This window comes from Cupressus sempervirens, chromosome 6 (assembly GCF_028749045.1).
Source record: "Cupressus sempervirens isolate cs-2001-9-10 chromosome 6, ASM2874904v1, whole genome shotgun sequence".
In the NCBI taxonomy this organism is placed as follows: Eukaryota; Viridiplantae; Streptophyta; class Pinopsida; order Cupressales; family Cupressaceae; genus Cupressus; species Cupressus sempervirens.
Genome location: NC_143123.1, coordinates 299,595,312 through 299,611,779, shown reverse-complemented (window position 1 = coordinate 299,611,779; position 16,468 = coordinate 299,595,312). Strand labels below are relative to the sequence as shown.

The following is a 16,468-nucleotide window of genomic DNA, read 5'->3' as shown; positions in this document are numbered from 1 at the left end:
TGGTATCTACCATCAACAAAGTCTGCAAATCCTCTGAGTCTATGAAGTAACCAAACCAGATCAAAGATCGTGCAAAGTTTGAAGGGATGAGAATCAAACTCGACCAAGATAATATACGTAGGCATAGTCGGTTGACAACGAATGAGGTGCTAGAGAAGAAGAGTTTGCACCCTCTCCATCGAAGCCCACTTAATGGTCAACGAGGGCCCCCAGACAATTGAACCATAAAGGATAGTAGGTCTAACTAGAGAGTCTAAGAAATGCAATCTTTGATGTGGTGTCGTGAAAATGGTGTCTGAAGCATTGTCTCTCAAGTAAACAAGTGAACCTAGCCTCTTGTTGACCCACAGCATCATGGTCAGTCTCAAACTGAAGTGCGGCCCAAAAAACCTAATGCCCAAGTAGGTGTAGCTAGAAGTCATCTCGATCTCGGTACCTTAATGAAAGAAGTGGAGTAGTTGGAAACCATAACCTAGGTCTTGCCCAGTTTGACCACCAACTGCCGAGAATTACAAAAGGATGCTAACCCGTCCAAAAGGTGCTGTAACTAATCAGGGGAGGAAGACAAGAGCACCACATCGTCAACAAAGAGAAGGATGGAAATCAAGACCTGATGAAGATAGCACCTGTCCTCGGGAAGTGAGAAACTCCTGATATAGGTTTCAAGCTCGTCAATGTAAATACCAAACAACGTAGGAGAAAGCGTGTAGTGCCTGCCCCTAGTTTGCATTTCTGTTATCATTGTCAAACTCTTTTAGGCCAGTATTATGCTTGATTACTAGCAGTATTGTTTTGAGATTATTAGATATTGTTTTACATTCAGTTGATTATATGATGAGATTACTTAGTACTCTATATTTCATGTATGCATGATGATTATTTAGTGATTTAAGTAATTGATGATGATTAGATAGATGGATTATTATATGTGTTTTCTTATGGATACTTACCCCATATTGCATGTTTATGGTGTGCGTGTTTGTTTTCTTTATATATGACGTTTCTGATGTGGTTAAGGGAGTCGTAGTCACTTGCTAGTCGAAATCTACACGATGCACCACTTCCTGCCATTGCCTGTTTAGCTTAGAATATTGTGTTTGTACATGCGTGGATTTTATGCAGGTTGCAGGTATCGGGTATCGACTTCCCTGAATTGCCAGGATGAGCGTACCCTATCACATTATCTCAATGATAAGAGAGGGGAGATAAATTCTTAAGTCCAAATCCTAAACTTTTAAGCCATTTGTCCTAATTGATAATTAGGACAAGTATTTGAGTCGAGTACCCTCTGAATGCGTCAAATGACGTTAATTCGTAATTATAACCCTTTAGTTTGACTTTGTATGTGTTTTTCTATGATGGGTTTTCGTATGTTGTTTTATGAGTCTGTGATGAATTTTCTATTAATTAAGTTTAATTAAAAGATTAAATTAATGATTTAATTTAATGGAAAATTATTATGATATTTTAATATTTAATTGGGAAATTAATTAAATAAAAAGAATTAAAATTGGAGATAAAAAGTTATAAGTTTAAATTTTTTTAGAACGTGATAATATTTATTTAATTTAATAATAATATATTTAGAGTTCATTTTTAAATAAATGCTAAATATTATTGTTATTTAAGTTAATAAATATTTATCAAATTAAACGTTCGAAAATAAATTAAAAGTGAAAAGATATTAATTATTGAAAAGTTTTAAGTTCGCATGATTTATGCATGAGATTAAAATATAAGAAATTAATAAACAAGTGAATTTAATAAAGATATTTTAATTTGCATAAAGTGTGCATGAGATTAAATTTAATAAATTATTTGAAAAGCGAAGTCAAGTGGAAATTAAATAAAGTTATTTAATAATTCATTTAACGTGCATGAAAAGATGAAAATGAAAGACTAATAAAGGTTAATTTGGAGTTGAGTCTTGTGAGCAAGGAGTCCTCTCGGGTGAACGCACAATTAGCGCCTCAATTTGAGGAGAGAACTCCTTATCACCAATTGAGGGTTCATTTTCAAGGGAGAAGAATTTGGACGTGAATTTTAGAAGTGGATTTTGGGAAGGAATTTCGAGAAAGTTCCAAAAAGAAGTTTTGGATAGAAGCGAATTCCCTCACAATCTTCGGGTGGTTGTGTATTAGCATCAGGTTCAGGTAGGGCCTTGTGTTTTGATCACTGATTATTTACACAATTTTCCTTTCTTGTCTTCTTCGTGCCTGTGATTGTTGAGATCGAATTCTCTAGATTTCGTGGTATGATTCTTTCGTTCTCTTGTCTGAATCTTATGATATTTATATTATATCTCATCTGTATAATAAGAATTGAAAGGAAAATAAATCCATTTAAAAACCTCGTCTGTAGGTAAAAGGAAATTGTAGTTAAACAGGAAGGATTTGAGATTTAAAAGAAAATTTAATTGAGAAAATTCGAATGTTAATCGAATTTCCCTATTAGATAATTTGGGAAAGATTTGAAATTAAAAATGGAAATTCTAAGTTGAAAATTCGAGTGGTTTGTTGTAAATTTTCTATCAGATTATATTTGCAAATGATATATATATATATATATATATTTTATTATTGAAAGGGGGGTTTGTTTTAAATAAATAAAAACATATTTAAAAATATTTTATTGTATGAAGTTTATGTAATTTAAACATTATAAAAAAAAAAAAGTTTGGCAAACTTAGTAAAACTTTAGGTCATTTCTTTTGGGTCCCTTGGCGGGGTATTACAAAGCGGGCAGCCCTGCTTGACTGCAATAGAGCTCTGAATGAAATTGGAGAAGTTTAGAGGAGTTTTGATACAACCAACAACCTTGTCATAAAGTCTCATGATGGCCATGAGGAGAACCTCAAAAACCCCAATATCCTTGAGTCTTTGAAATAATGCCAAGTGGGGCACAAAATCAAAGGCCTTGTGAAAGTCTACAAATCAGTAGTAGACTTTTGCCAAGCCTCCTCAATAATGGCCTTGAGGGTGAGAATATGGTCCCATGTTAGGAAATCTTCTCTGAACCCAACCTAGCCCTTGGTTCTGCAACCTAATTAATCCAACTCTCTCGTGAGGATAATGTGCAAAGTTGTGTCATAGAGCTTGGCAAAGGTATGCCCTATTGGTTCCCAAAACCGCAGATTGGAAATCCAAGAGCTTGCCACTTCTCCGGTAAGATCTCTCGATCAAATTTTGGCCAACGAACGGAAATCACTTAGATTCCCCTGCACTTCGGGCTCCGCTACACCCAGGCGGGTAGACCTTTTCCTTAACACTGATTGCCCGGTTCAGGGTTTTTCTATAGTGAACTTAAACTTTTGGAGTTCTTCGGCTGCCAAAATCCTCAAACTCACTTAAAATGAAAATTGGATGTTGGATAATGGTTAAATGTTTTGAACAATTGAATAATAATAAATTTGATGCTTGCAGGAGGAATATATAGATTTTTTGACTTCAATAAAAAGACCAGTGCCTTTGCTCATCCGGGCGATAGAATCAACTTCGGTGAACTTTTACATACAACTTCATAATGTTCAATGCACTTGTACTGCCAATAATTTTGATAATCCAGATGCGACAAACCAATTATAATGCAATCTTAAATTAGTCCAGATTGAATTTTAACTCCAGTGAGACAAACTGGACACAGCTGCGAAAACAATCAAATATTTCACAATACCTATGATGATCAAATTTAAAATGCTTAATTGACCATGTCCACTTATCTGATAACAAAATCATATATAGAATTTTAAAATATAATTATGAAGGACGATTTGCCTGTAGTTTTAAATCTCCATGCCATTAATGATAAACAAAGAACATTTTTATTTTATTATTAAAATAAAATAATTTTATAATAATAAAATAATGGAATTTTATTATAAAATCATATTGAACCCTTATTCCTCCTTACAATAAAATATAAATATGAAATGCCTCTTCTCAATCTAAATGTTCAGATATCTTCCCATGATTTCTATTTTCTCTTCCCTATTTATATTTGTTCACATAAGTGGACGGGACTTTTCAAAGTCAAGTGTCATGTTATTTGAAAATAGATCGCACCTTTCTCATTTATTCAACTTTTGACTAATTTATACTGTAGGTTAAAACATTATTACTAATTTTTTTTAAGGAGAAATTGCTCCTATCCTGGACTTCACCGTTAACGAATACTAGAACACCGATGACAATTATAATTCCTTCCAATCTGGTGGCTCTTGATACTGAATGGCCGCTTTTTCTGGTCCTCCACGCAACTATTGTCTTCAAATTCTTTGCTTCCGCACAGACTGGAAGACCATAATCATTATTTCAAAAGCAAATATGGTGCAATCTTCCATTTTTGCCCTCATCTGTATAGGCACTCCGTTATTCTCGTGTGAACATAATCGCATTCCCCGTGTTCCGTAACAGATATGGACATTAGTCGAATGCAGTGGAATAGTTTTGAAGTCACACATACTCCATCAAAATATTTTCAGGCCGGTGCCATCTGCAAATTTTTGTTGTGTAACGTCGTTGCAATCAACTTCATAGTTTGTCCTTAATTCAGGGCTCTTTATTGTTTTGGTATTTGAAGCGATGCAACATATCCGACTTCATATATATCACTGTCAAGATTATTTTGAGTGTACTTCCCTATGCCTATGGCTTTGAACTGCAACATACCTGCACAAGCCAATTCTGTCGGGTGTATATGATAAGCATGTTGTGATTACTGCAGACACCAACTTCAGCAGATTCCATCTTTCAAGTTTGTGCGTACATCTTATCACTTGTCTGTGTTGGACTTCGTCTGAATGCTATTAATTTCTGGGTTATTTATATGATATTACCTGAACTACAATAAGCCTGACACTGAGATTTTTTATTAACACCTTCTTGACTAAGTCTCCCTACTGACATCTATGCTTCAAATATTTGATTTCAATTTGTTAAAGCTGATGAACATGGTTATGTGAGCAACTAATGGCATATATTTGTTGCTGTATCCGGTTTATAGAAGCACTTGTTCCTTTTGATATTGTTGATATCCATAGTGAGGCAGGGTATTATTCCAGAATTTAGCTGAATAACTGATGGTATTACTTCATACAGTATGTTGTGTTTTATTTTTGCTGAGAACATCGTTCCTCAGAATTTAATTACTCCTGGACATAACTGGCACTGCATATATGCGTGAAGGCACCATGGAGTCTTATGATGACACAAAGTGTTTATTGATAATACACTATTGATCTGAGTCTTATATTTTTGTTTTTATTTGTCGTTGAAACTCAACACTTGACTCAGCAAACACCAGTGAACTCTCTTATTGTGCACAGATTTAATTTCTTTGATTATAACAAATGCTATATACTGGTACACATGTCCAACAACTCTCATGCCTTCCAGGTCCACAACGGTTCCCCCTCAAATCTTATATTTATTACATCTTTGCCCGTCCATACTGGGAAACCTTCCTATTCAAATCCTTACCATTTTCAATCTGTGACTGTGCTGACATGTCTTTCTTGAAAGCAGCAATGATTTGAAACAAATAATTAAATACAACTTTCCAAAGGGACTGTTTCTAAAACTTCCAAAACTTCATGTTTCAATTATCTTGGTCAATAATGGAGATTAAATTTTAGGCTCCATCAGTGGCTCTTGTTGGGGACATATGCTCCTTGTGGGCATAATGAGATTCCACTTATCTCTAGAGGAGCAGACCGAGCTTTGATGCTTAATGATGCAAGGTGAAATTTGAGTGACCCCAGGCCCCCCAAAAATTGAATAGATCCTTCCCTCTGTCAAATACCTTATTCTGATCAAGTAACACTTTCAGTCCTGCTGTATTTGTGGCATCATCCTTATAAACAACACTTATTTCTTCCATTTCATTAACGCATTCTCTAGTATGTGTCTTACGATCATCAGGTACCCTATTTTTGCTGAATGGAGGATTGCTGGAGTTACATTTTTGATCTGTTATACAACCATTGGAATGCGTCCTCTTCACCTGATTGTCTTGCACACAATCTGTCTCATTTTCAAGATGTTTCTCCTTACAAGAAGGATTCAAAGATGGTTTGTATTCAGGAAATGCTATCTTTCTCTCATCAAGAATTCCATCAGATGTGACACTAAGAAAATTTTCAAAACTATTCCTCAACATATCATCCCCATTATGCATGGATGATTCCACCTCACCTTCACATGTTTGCTGTACTTCCTGCTGATAGGATGGATTGAAAGAAATCTCATCTTCTATATGCATATCATGAGTTTCATCAATTGCAAAATCAGACCTGCTATCTTCATCATGATGCTGATGTGCTTGATCACCCAAGAGATCCTCTTCAAACAATGGATTTGAGAACGTGGTGAACTCAGGCATATCTCCTTTTGCTTGCTCCTCAAACAAAGGGTTTACGAACATAGAAAATTCAAGCATGGCTTCAGAAGAGTTTTCACTTAGATCATTAAGTGTTTCATCAAATAGTGTACTAACTTCATCGCTTTGAGAATCATAATCTGCTTGACCAGCAAGGGGGATATCTTCATCATCAATATACTCTAAAACTTCTTCCTGTTCATACATTGTGTACAATTCTATTTCATCTTCATAATATGATTCTTCAGAATGATCACTTCTTTCATCCAATACTTCCTTAGAATGCACTGATTCATCAACTTGCTCACCATGGTGATTTGAGAAAAAATTTGGACCATTTTTCTCAACATGTTTTTGATATTCCTGATCTAACAAGGCTGAAATCTCTTCCGCACTTAGGGAATCCTCTTCCTCATTTTCACATTCATCATCATCTATAGGCATATACGTATCATTGCGAGCTGATTCTCCTTCAACATGTTCAAAAATTTCATCTCTACTTGAATCTGAAACTTCACTTAACCTATTTGTTATTTCAGTCCTGCATTCATTATCATCTACAACCAGCTCTTTATCCATAAGTTCAAGAAAGTTAAGAAACTGACGATCATATAAGAGGCCTAATTTCCGCATCCTGTAGAGAAGATCAGATGATGGAGGTTTGTATTCTGAAGGTATTTCTTGATAAGCATAAAACATTCTTAGGAAGAATTCTGTAGCAGATTCACCTTCTTGCTTTTCTACATTCAAATATGCATCCAAAGGAGATATATAACTTGAACTTTCATCCATGATTTGGAAGAGAAGCATCAAATTAGGATCTTTTGGTGAGATTTCCAACTCACGAAACTTTCTTATCAATTCCTTGTGTGAAGGCATGACATCTGAAGGTACTTTCTGAAAAATATCCACCATTCTTATAAATAAGTGTGCCGATGTCTCACCTTCATATCTTTCCAAATTGAAAAAGGCATCTAAGGGATGTATGTATTATTCGTCCATGGTGTAACATAAATCCTCATCCTGATCATAGTATATATTGTCCATGTTAGGTAATCAAATCATCTCCTTCTAAGTCCTCTCCCTCAGCAGAGTTACCAACTAGAACTTTATTGAATAGAGTCGCCACCTCTTTCGAGGAATGTATTGCTCTTCTAGGTTCTCACTTCCAGTAGAGTACACTTCCAAACAAACTGTTACAACTATTTTTTGATACTGATCCACGAACTTCGAAACTCTGGGTAACTGCACAACACTTGTTGCGAGCAACTCTCCCCAGTAGAGTCGCCAATCTGTTGGTTCCCAAAATCGCAGATTGGAAATCCAAGAGCTTGCCACTTCTCCGGTAAGATCTCTCAATCAAATTTTTGCCAACGAACGAAAATCACTTAGATTCCCCTGCACTTTGGGCTCCGCTACACCCACGCGGGTAGACCTTTTCCTTAACACTAACTGCCCGGTTCAAGGTTTTTCTATAGCGAACTTAAACTTCTGGAGTTCTTTGGCTGGCAAAATCCTCAAATTCACTTAAAATGAAAACTGGATGCTGGATAATGGTTAAATATTTTGAACAATTGAATAATAATAAATTTGATGCTTGCAAGAGGAATATATAGATTTTTTGACTTCAATAAAAAGACTAGTGCCTTTGCTCATCCGGGCGATAGAATCAACTTCGGTGAACTTTTACATACAACTTCATAATGTTCAATGCACTTGTACTGCCAATAATTTTGATAATCCAGATGCGACAAACCAATTATAATGCAATCTTAAATTAGTCCAGATTGAATTTTAACTCCATTAGGACAAACTGGACACAGTTGCGGAAACAATCAAATATTTCACAACACCTATGATGATCAAATTTAAAGTGCTTAATTGACCATGTCCACTTATTTGATAACAAAATCATATACAAAATTTTAAAATATAATCATGAAGGACGACTCGCTTGTAGTTTTAAATCTCCATGCCATTAATGATAAACAAAGAACATTTTTATTTTATTATTAAAATAAAATAATTTTATAATAATAAAATAATGGAATTTTATTATAAAATCATATTGAACCCTTATTCCTCCTTACAATAAAATATAAATATGAAATGCCTCTTCTCAATCTGAATGTTCAGATATCTTCCCATGATTTCTATTTTCTCTTCCCTATTTATATTTGTTCACATAAGGGGACGGGATTTTTCAAAGTCAAGTGTCATATTATTTGAAAATAGATCGCACCTTTCTCATTTATTCAACTTTTGATTAATTTATACTGTAGGTTAAAACATTATTACTAATTTTTTTAAGGAGAAATTGCTCCTATCCTGGACTTCACCGTTAACGCATACTAGAACACCGATGACAATTATAATTCCTTCCAATCTGGTGGCTCTTGATACTGAATGGCCGCTTTTTCTGGTCCTCCACGCAACTATTTTCTTCAAATTCTTTGCTTCCGCACAGACTGGAAGGCCATAATCATTATTTCAAAAGCAAATATGGTGCGATCTTCCATTTTTGCCCTCATCTGTATAGGCACTCCCTTATTCTTGTGTGAACATAATCGCATTCCCCGTGTTCCGAAACAGATATGGACATTAGTCGAATGCAATGGAATAGTTTTGAAGTCACACATACTCCATCAAAATATTTTCAGGCCGGTGCCATCTGCAAATTTTTGTTGTGTAACGTCGTTGCAATCAACTTCATAGTTTGTCCTTAATTCAGGGCTCTTTATTGTTTTGGTATTTGAAGCGATGCAACATATCTGACTTCATATATATCACTGTAAAGATTATTTTGAGTGTACTTCCCTATGCCTATGGCTTTGAATTGCAACATACCTGCACAAGCCAATTCTGTCGGGTGTATATGATAAGCATGTTGTGATTACTTCAGACACCAACTTCAGCAGATTCCATAATTCAAGTTTGTGCGTACATCTTATCACTTGTCTGTGTTGGACTTCGTCTGAATGCTATTAATTTCTGGGTTATTTATATGATATTACCTGAACTACAATAAGCCTGACACTGAGATTTTTTATTAACACCTTCTTGACTAAGTCTCCCTACTGACGTCTATGCTTCAAATATTTGTTTTCAATTTGTTAAAGCTGATGAACATGGTTATGTGAGCAACTAATGGCATATATTTGTTGCTGTATCCAGTTTATAGAAGCACTTGTTCCTTTTGATATTGCTGATATCCATAGTGAGGCAGGGTATTATTCCAGAATTTAGCTGAATAACTGATGGTATTACTTCATACAGTATGTTGTGTTTTATTTTTGTTGAGAACATTGTTCCTCATAAGAATTTAATTACTCCTGGACATAACTGGCACTGCATATATGCATGAAGGCACCATGGAGTCTTATGATGACACAAAGTGTTTATTGATAATACACTATTGATCTGAGTCTTATATTTTTGTTTTAATTTGTCGTTGAAACTCAACACTTGACTCAGCAAACACCAGTGAACTCTCTTATTGTGCACAGATTTAATTTCTTTGATTATAACAAATGCTATATACTGGTACACATGTCCAACAACTCTCATGCCTTCCAGGTCCACAACGGTTCCCCTTCCAGGTCCACAACGGTTCCCCCTCAAATCCTATATTTATTACATCTTTGCTCGTCCATACTGGGAAACCTTCCTATTCAAATCCGTACCATTTTCAATCTGTGACTGTGCTGACATGTCTTTCTTAAAAGCAGCAATGATTTGAAACAAATAATTAAATACAACTTTCCAAAGGGACTGTTTCTAAAACTTCCAAAACTTCACGTTTCAATTATCTTGGTCAATAATGGAGATTAAATTTTAGGCTCCATCATGCCCAATCATAATGGTCTTGTAGTTCCCCGGATCAAAGGCCGAACCAACCTTTTGGATTGGGCGAATTTTATGGTGAGACCATGAAGTCAAAAAGCCAGTATAGACCACTTTGTTGAACAGATCAACAAGGTGCCAACCAAGAACAAATATTCCCAGCTTGAAGAGCTTCGCCTAGAACCCTTCCTCATCTGAAACCTTGCTACAACTCATTGTTGTAATGACCTCGACAAAGGTGGAAATGTTGGAGAGGTGACAGTGGAGAGGGGGGTGATGCAGAAGGGAGGCTATTCAGGAATGTCGTAAAGGGTGATGATTAAGGAGATGAGGTAGCTGAAATCTAGCATAGAGGGTAGAGTAGAGTGGTGGGGGAAGAGTGTACGCCAAAAGTGCTTTGGGGAGATCTGAAGGGAAGAGTTGAGGGACCTGCATTGCTCAAGGTAAAAGAGATGCTTCTTCTAGTGAAGGAAGCTACGATAGGAGAGTTTGACTCAAGGGAAGGGGGATCCTGACTAGTGAAGGTGGAGCGAAGAAGGCAGTGAAAGGAATTTCAAATGTCATCGAACCAATGATTCTGGGACAAGAGCTGAGGTGGGATGGATAAGCAGTGAGAGGGGCGAAGAAGTGTGGGAAAGAAAGGATGGTGCCCTCCTAGATCACTGTGGATGGTGTCAAACATGGTGGAAGCATGTTGCAAGTCTGTGAAGGGAGTGGCTTGAAGAGAGCATCTGAGGTGGTAATGAAGAGGTCATGATCAATGTCCAGGAAGGAAAAGGTGGTGTAGGTAGTTGAGGACACCGCAAGGGTGCAGTGAGGAGGTGGACGAGAGTGGTAGGGGGTGTGGAAAGGGACACAACAGGTGAGATTGAGGGAGGAATGGTCAGCCAATGGAAGGTGGGAGACAAAGGGGATGAAGGAGTTGTAGGCGAGGGTGTAGTCTATGACACTAGCTCCACCCCAAGTCCTCTCAAAATGGAGAAGTTCAAGTGGTAAAATTGTTAGGAATTTAAATTCAAATCCCCATTACATGTTAGATGTTCAACCTGATTAAAATACCACATGCACCTTGTAAGCTATTCTGGATTGAAACTTAACCTATGTATGCTGCTATGTGATTGTCACCCCCAAAGAAAATTTGATTAGTAATTTTAAATTTTTTTATATTGATCTTAAATGACTTGAAATACAATTTGTATGGATTGTTCTACATTAGGACCACTTGTTACCGTCATTGTTCTCTCTGTATTAAAATATTAAGAATATTATTTTGTTGGGAGTTCAATGTATCTGGATGAGTATAAATTTTTTTTTTGTGTAAGGTACTACAAATGTCCAGATTTTGTAAGGTGATGTGAATTTGAAGTCAACTCAAATATAAGTGAAGTTTTGACTATGCATGTGTGCACTATTGCTTTGGAAATTATCTTTCCTCTTTTGTATGTGTATGTATTCTAATTTAGAATCTTGGAATGATTCTTTCATTTTTGTATTATGTGCCTCAAGCTATTTTGTTTGCATGCATGCACGCATTTTAGCCATAGTGCTAGTCTTGTATGTTTATAAACTATTTATTGACTTTTAATGAATAGTGTACAAATGTGTGTATTGCAATAATATTTGTAGCGTTTTTCATAATTGAATGGTTTTTATTGGGTGTTCTCTTATGGTGTCCATATTAGTTGGTCAGTTGCCAAGGAACCTAGTTTTTGCTTGTATAACTATAAATATTCAGTCTGCCCTTGACTCAAATTGGCATATAGGATTTAATATCAATGCCATAGTTTTATTTAAGCATATATTGCATGATGTCGCTTAGTTTGTTTCCTATCTATTACCCAAAGAAAATGGAAAGGGGAATAACTCTTCTTTGTCTTGTGAAGTAAATGATATTTACATAAGGAGTGCCTTGTTGAACTCAAATTAATGGCAGCATGCCAAGATAGATTGGATTGTTTGGAACATAAGGAGATCCCAAACCTGGTCCAACTTCTTGTTAGAGAATCACATGATCATTGGTGAAGAAAAACTTAATTCAATATGAATACTGTATATTTTTTTATTTTTTCCCTCAATATTTTAATTTTTTTAAATACAATATTTCATGAAGTGTCATGCACCAGCATAAGTTCTTGGTAGTAGTGGAGACAAATACATGCCCTGCGATTTCTCCTTTCATTTTACACTCCTCCTGCACTTCTATATTCTTAAGGTCCCCTTGGATATTGCACAATTGGCACACACGTTTATGTTTTTAGGTGGCCTTGTCCCCCATAAAGGCTTTGAGTCATTTGCCTAGGGCATGCATTTTATGCAACTGCCCTTCACATTAAACATAGCATCAATCACATTTAGTCTATAAGATTGCTCATATGTCTTTGATATTTTGACATTAATGGCATATTGTTATTCTTTTTCCTTTACACTCTATTAATTGGCAATCTCTTGTATTGTCATGGTTGAATGCTCTTCATCTATGTTGTGAGGAATGAGAAATGTGACTACAACGATGAGAGACATGGTTGGGGAGGTTGAGGTGTAAGAGATACATATGCAACGTGCACATGATTTTTGTAATTTTTTTGAAATTTCATTAATTATGCACATTCTTTTAAAAAACCATAAATGATCAATTCCAATATTAATTGTAATGTAAAAAGTTTTTTGTTTTGTAAAAATGGATAGGGCTGAGTAGACGTTGATAGTTTTTGGAAACTTGATCGTTGGAACAACTAAGATATGTAATTAGATACATTCTTGTTGTGCAACTTTGACAAACTTTCTCACTTAAGAATACTTTTTTGCAAGGTCCCTACATGATCACATTAATACACTAATAACTAGTCAAGAATTAAGCTGGGCAACTCTGTAGTGAATCTTTTTACAAGGGATAAAAATTTGTTTCTTCAGTCAGGCTTTAGGTTTCAGATTTATATTGCTAGCATAATGTAAGAGCTTGCTAGATTGATTCTTGACCAAATGAATGCTCAATTCACTTTAGAGTATATTCATATAGTATTTCACCCCTTTCACAAGCCTTAAAAAAAATCCTTTTGCAAGCTTTTAATAAAACCCCAAGAACAACAAATAATAGCAAAATAAATCCCGTATTATTCGTGTTCAAGACTAAATAATTGATAAATCATAATATACATATTTTAAGAATAGGTAGGTACCAGGTCATGTGAATGATTAGCAACTTTGTATTCTTCTCTATTTTTTCTAATGTTCTCATGCATTTATCTATTTGTCATATTAGATATCTTAGAGTGGTCATGTGTGTGGAGATGCTTTTGAAAAACAGTTATAATATTCTTGTCTGAAACAGGGAAAAGCATTTCCGAGCAAAAATATTCTGTAAATTTTCTGTTTTCACAACAGTATGGTTCAAGCAAATCAAGCCCATGCAAGCTGTCTGCAAATTCAGATGGCCATATTGGTGGAAGTCCACAGGCACAAAAGAATGCTGTTACTGTGCAATTGTATATTATAGATCAGGACTGGATTGCTGCTCGAAGTACTTATAATGAGGTTTTTCTGAAATTTGCTAGCCCCATTTTGGCTAAACACAATTAGCTGTAAAATAGTTTCATTTGTATAATCTAATCTAAACACTACATAGGATGAAATTACTCTTATCATATATGAATGGTAAATATATTTGATTCTGATAATCCTATTTGCAGAGAATCAAGGAAGCTTGCCAATCTGTTCAGGGGAGACTCTGGAATGCAGAAGAAAAGTAAATAATTTATCCCTCTATATTGAATAATCTGCATTGTAATATCGTGGTGATTGGTTGTATTTTTCTTAGAATATAAATGACCGCAGTGCATATGCAAGGCATGGTTCTTGAGGGTCCATAAAAACAGATGACTAGAATAGAGATGAATTATAGAAGGTAAAAATGCAATATGCTTTACACATCGCTTTCAGTTATTGCATTTGTACATTCAGACTTGATTAAACCTGTAGAAGCTTAACTCACTGTTAGCCGGATGGGACTACATCTGAGATTTTCCTTTATGTAACTTATTGTTTATGGTTACCGGTGAAACTCTCTATTAAACTAGCTATAACAAATCTATAGCTATTTAATTGCGAGCCACTTTTCCCTGCCTGATATAATTAGACATAATAGTATAAAGTATAGTTGTTTAATTGCTAGTCACTTTTCCTTGCCTGAAACAATAAGCCAGAATAGTATAAAGTTTGGTCAAATATTGACTTGATCTATGAAGAAAAAACTTCCCTTAATTTGATGCTTGGGCAAATATCATTTGATAATGACATATGGTAGGACATTTCTAATTATTATCGTTAGCCACATATAAAAGTTGCTTCTATCAAATGTAGGAGCACAAAAAGTATAACAATTCTGATAAAATAAAAAACCAAGCAATATGTTGGCTAAAATTTTTGTAAGTCACTAAAACCACAGCTTACAAAATTGCGACTTTAGACAACTGTGTAGTGAGATAAATCTCTCCTCTCAGCAATAGAGGAGGCCCCCTTATTACCGTAGGTGGCTTTAATAGTAACTAAAGTGAAATTACAAAAAGGGCTGTTCTCTTAATCAATTCCTCTTTTTTCAGGAATGATTTGCATACAACTACAACTTTCTGGGGGCAACAATTTACTTTTTTATATTTTGTGGAATAAGTAGAACCACCCAAAGTCTTGTGATTATCCCTGAATTAAGATTCAAGTAGAATAACCAGAAGGCACAAAGTCTCTTACCAGATACTATCAAACTTAATAAAAACACACTTATAATTGAAACAAAGTCTTCAGCTCTAAGTAATTGCAACCACTGCTATCTATCACAATTTGTCCTCTTGTAGTACAAAGTCTTCAAAAGTTCAAATTGGCTTTGAATGCATTAGGCAACTCAAAGTTTGCACAATTGAACTCAAATCCGTCTTGAACAAAGCATTAAAGTTCAAAATCAATATCCAGGAAATGTTGCCACATAACACCTTGAATCAGCACAAAGCTTGAAAGCAAGTTGCCCCTTTTATTGAAAGCAATGTGATTTACATCCAAGCACAAAGTCTTAGAGTGCACATACAAACTGGTAGAATTTTCTTGCCTTGCCAAAAGATGATTATTTAGAATGAACTCCCACCTTTATATAGGAAAATAAGAGAGAAAGGTGGAGAGAAAAGGGGAAATCCTCAACCACCTTGACTTATTCAAAGCAAACTCCTAAATTTGACTTATTCAAAGTTGCATGCCTAATGCAATTGCAACTTGTTTACATGTTACAACTTTGCACGTGATACTATCACATGCAATTACATTTTGTTTTTCCATTACAAGTTATATGTCAAGTACAAATTAGAAATACATGATGAAATTATGCTAAGTGCATGACAAGACATGATTTCTATTACATCATGCTTTATTGGTCTTCATGCTACTATTAGATGTTCGATGTTTTACAATTACTATGCTCAAGTTTGGTGGAAGCATCTCAAACCGGAATATCTATATGCATCCCTGATTGTTCCATTGAGGATTCGTTGCCCATTTTTCTCTTGAAAGCATTCTATGCTTGTAATCATTCTTTCACCTCCTTGTAGGGTCCATTATGTGATCACGCTTGTTTTATTTCCTCCATTCCTATCTGCATGCATAAAACCAACTCTTTAAATGGAGGAAAAATGTAAAATGTTATCTTTTGGGGAGCATTGCATATGGAGCACGGTTGGAAACTTTTGGGACATCGAATGGATACATGCATTTAAGATTAAAATATGTGCTTATATGATGGAAAAACCTAAAAACAAGTTTTGGACATGGACAGACAACAAGCTTTATGTGCGGAAAATGTATGGAAATGGATGGAAAGATATCTACTTGTAATGAGATTTTGTGTTTTCATCATAATTAAACATGCACGCACATGCAAGCAACCACCATCATGAGTTTTTAAGTCATGTGGCAGTGGTATGTAAGATATGAATGGAGTGTATGGAAGCATGAAAGTGGGGATTTTGGATGCAGAAGCACGTGATAAATGAACTCGCTTTATGAGAGTGATCTTCAAGAACATTTTTTTAATCCCAATTGCATGTACAAGCAAGAGGAAGTGTTGGCAAATGCAATTTAGAGAATTTAGACGAAAAATAGGAGCATATAATATACAATATGCAAATCATGAAAAAGAATTAAAGAGACTTGCATAAACAAGACACCAAATATATACAACAAAACCCTATTAAAAATGACCAAAAAATACCTTTTT

General features: G+C 35.2%; 1 protein-coding gene across 3 annotated transcripts in view; it reads left to right on the top strand.

Annotated features, from left to right (window-relative positions):
- The window catches only part of CHR18 (chromatin remodeling factor18), a 311,394-nt gene that overhangs the window by 24,168 nt on the left and 270,758 nt on the right, over nt 1-16,468 (top strand). For all 3 annotated transcript variants that reach the window (XM_089787935.1, XM_089787937.1, XM_089787936.1), the window contains exons 5-6: nt 13,547-13,749; nt 13,905-13,960. In XM_089787935.1, coding sequence (XP_089644061.1) covers nt 13,547-13,749; nt 13,905-13,960 — 259 coding nt within the window. The remainder of the gene's footprint in view (nt 1-13,546; nt 13,750-13,904; nt 13,961-16,468) is intronic.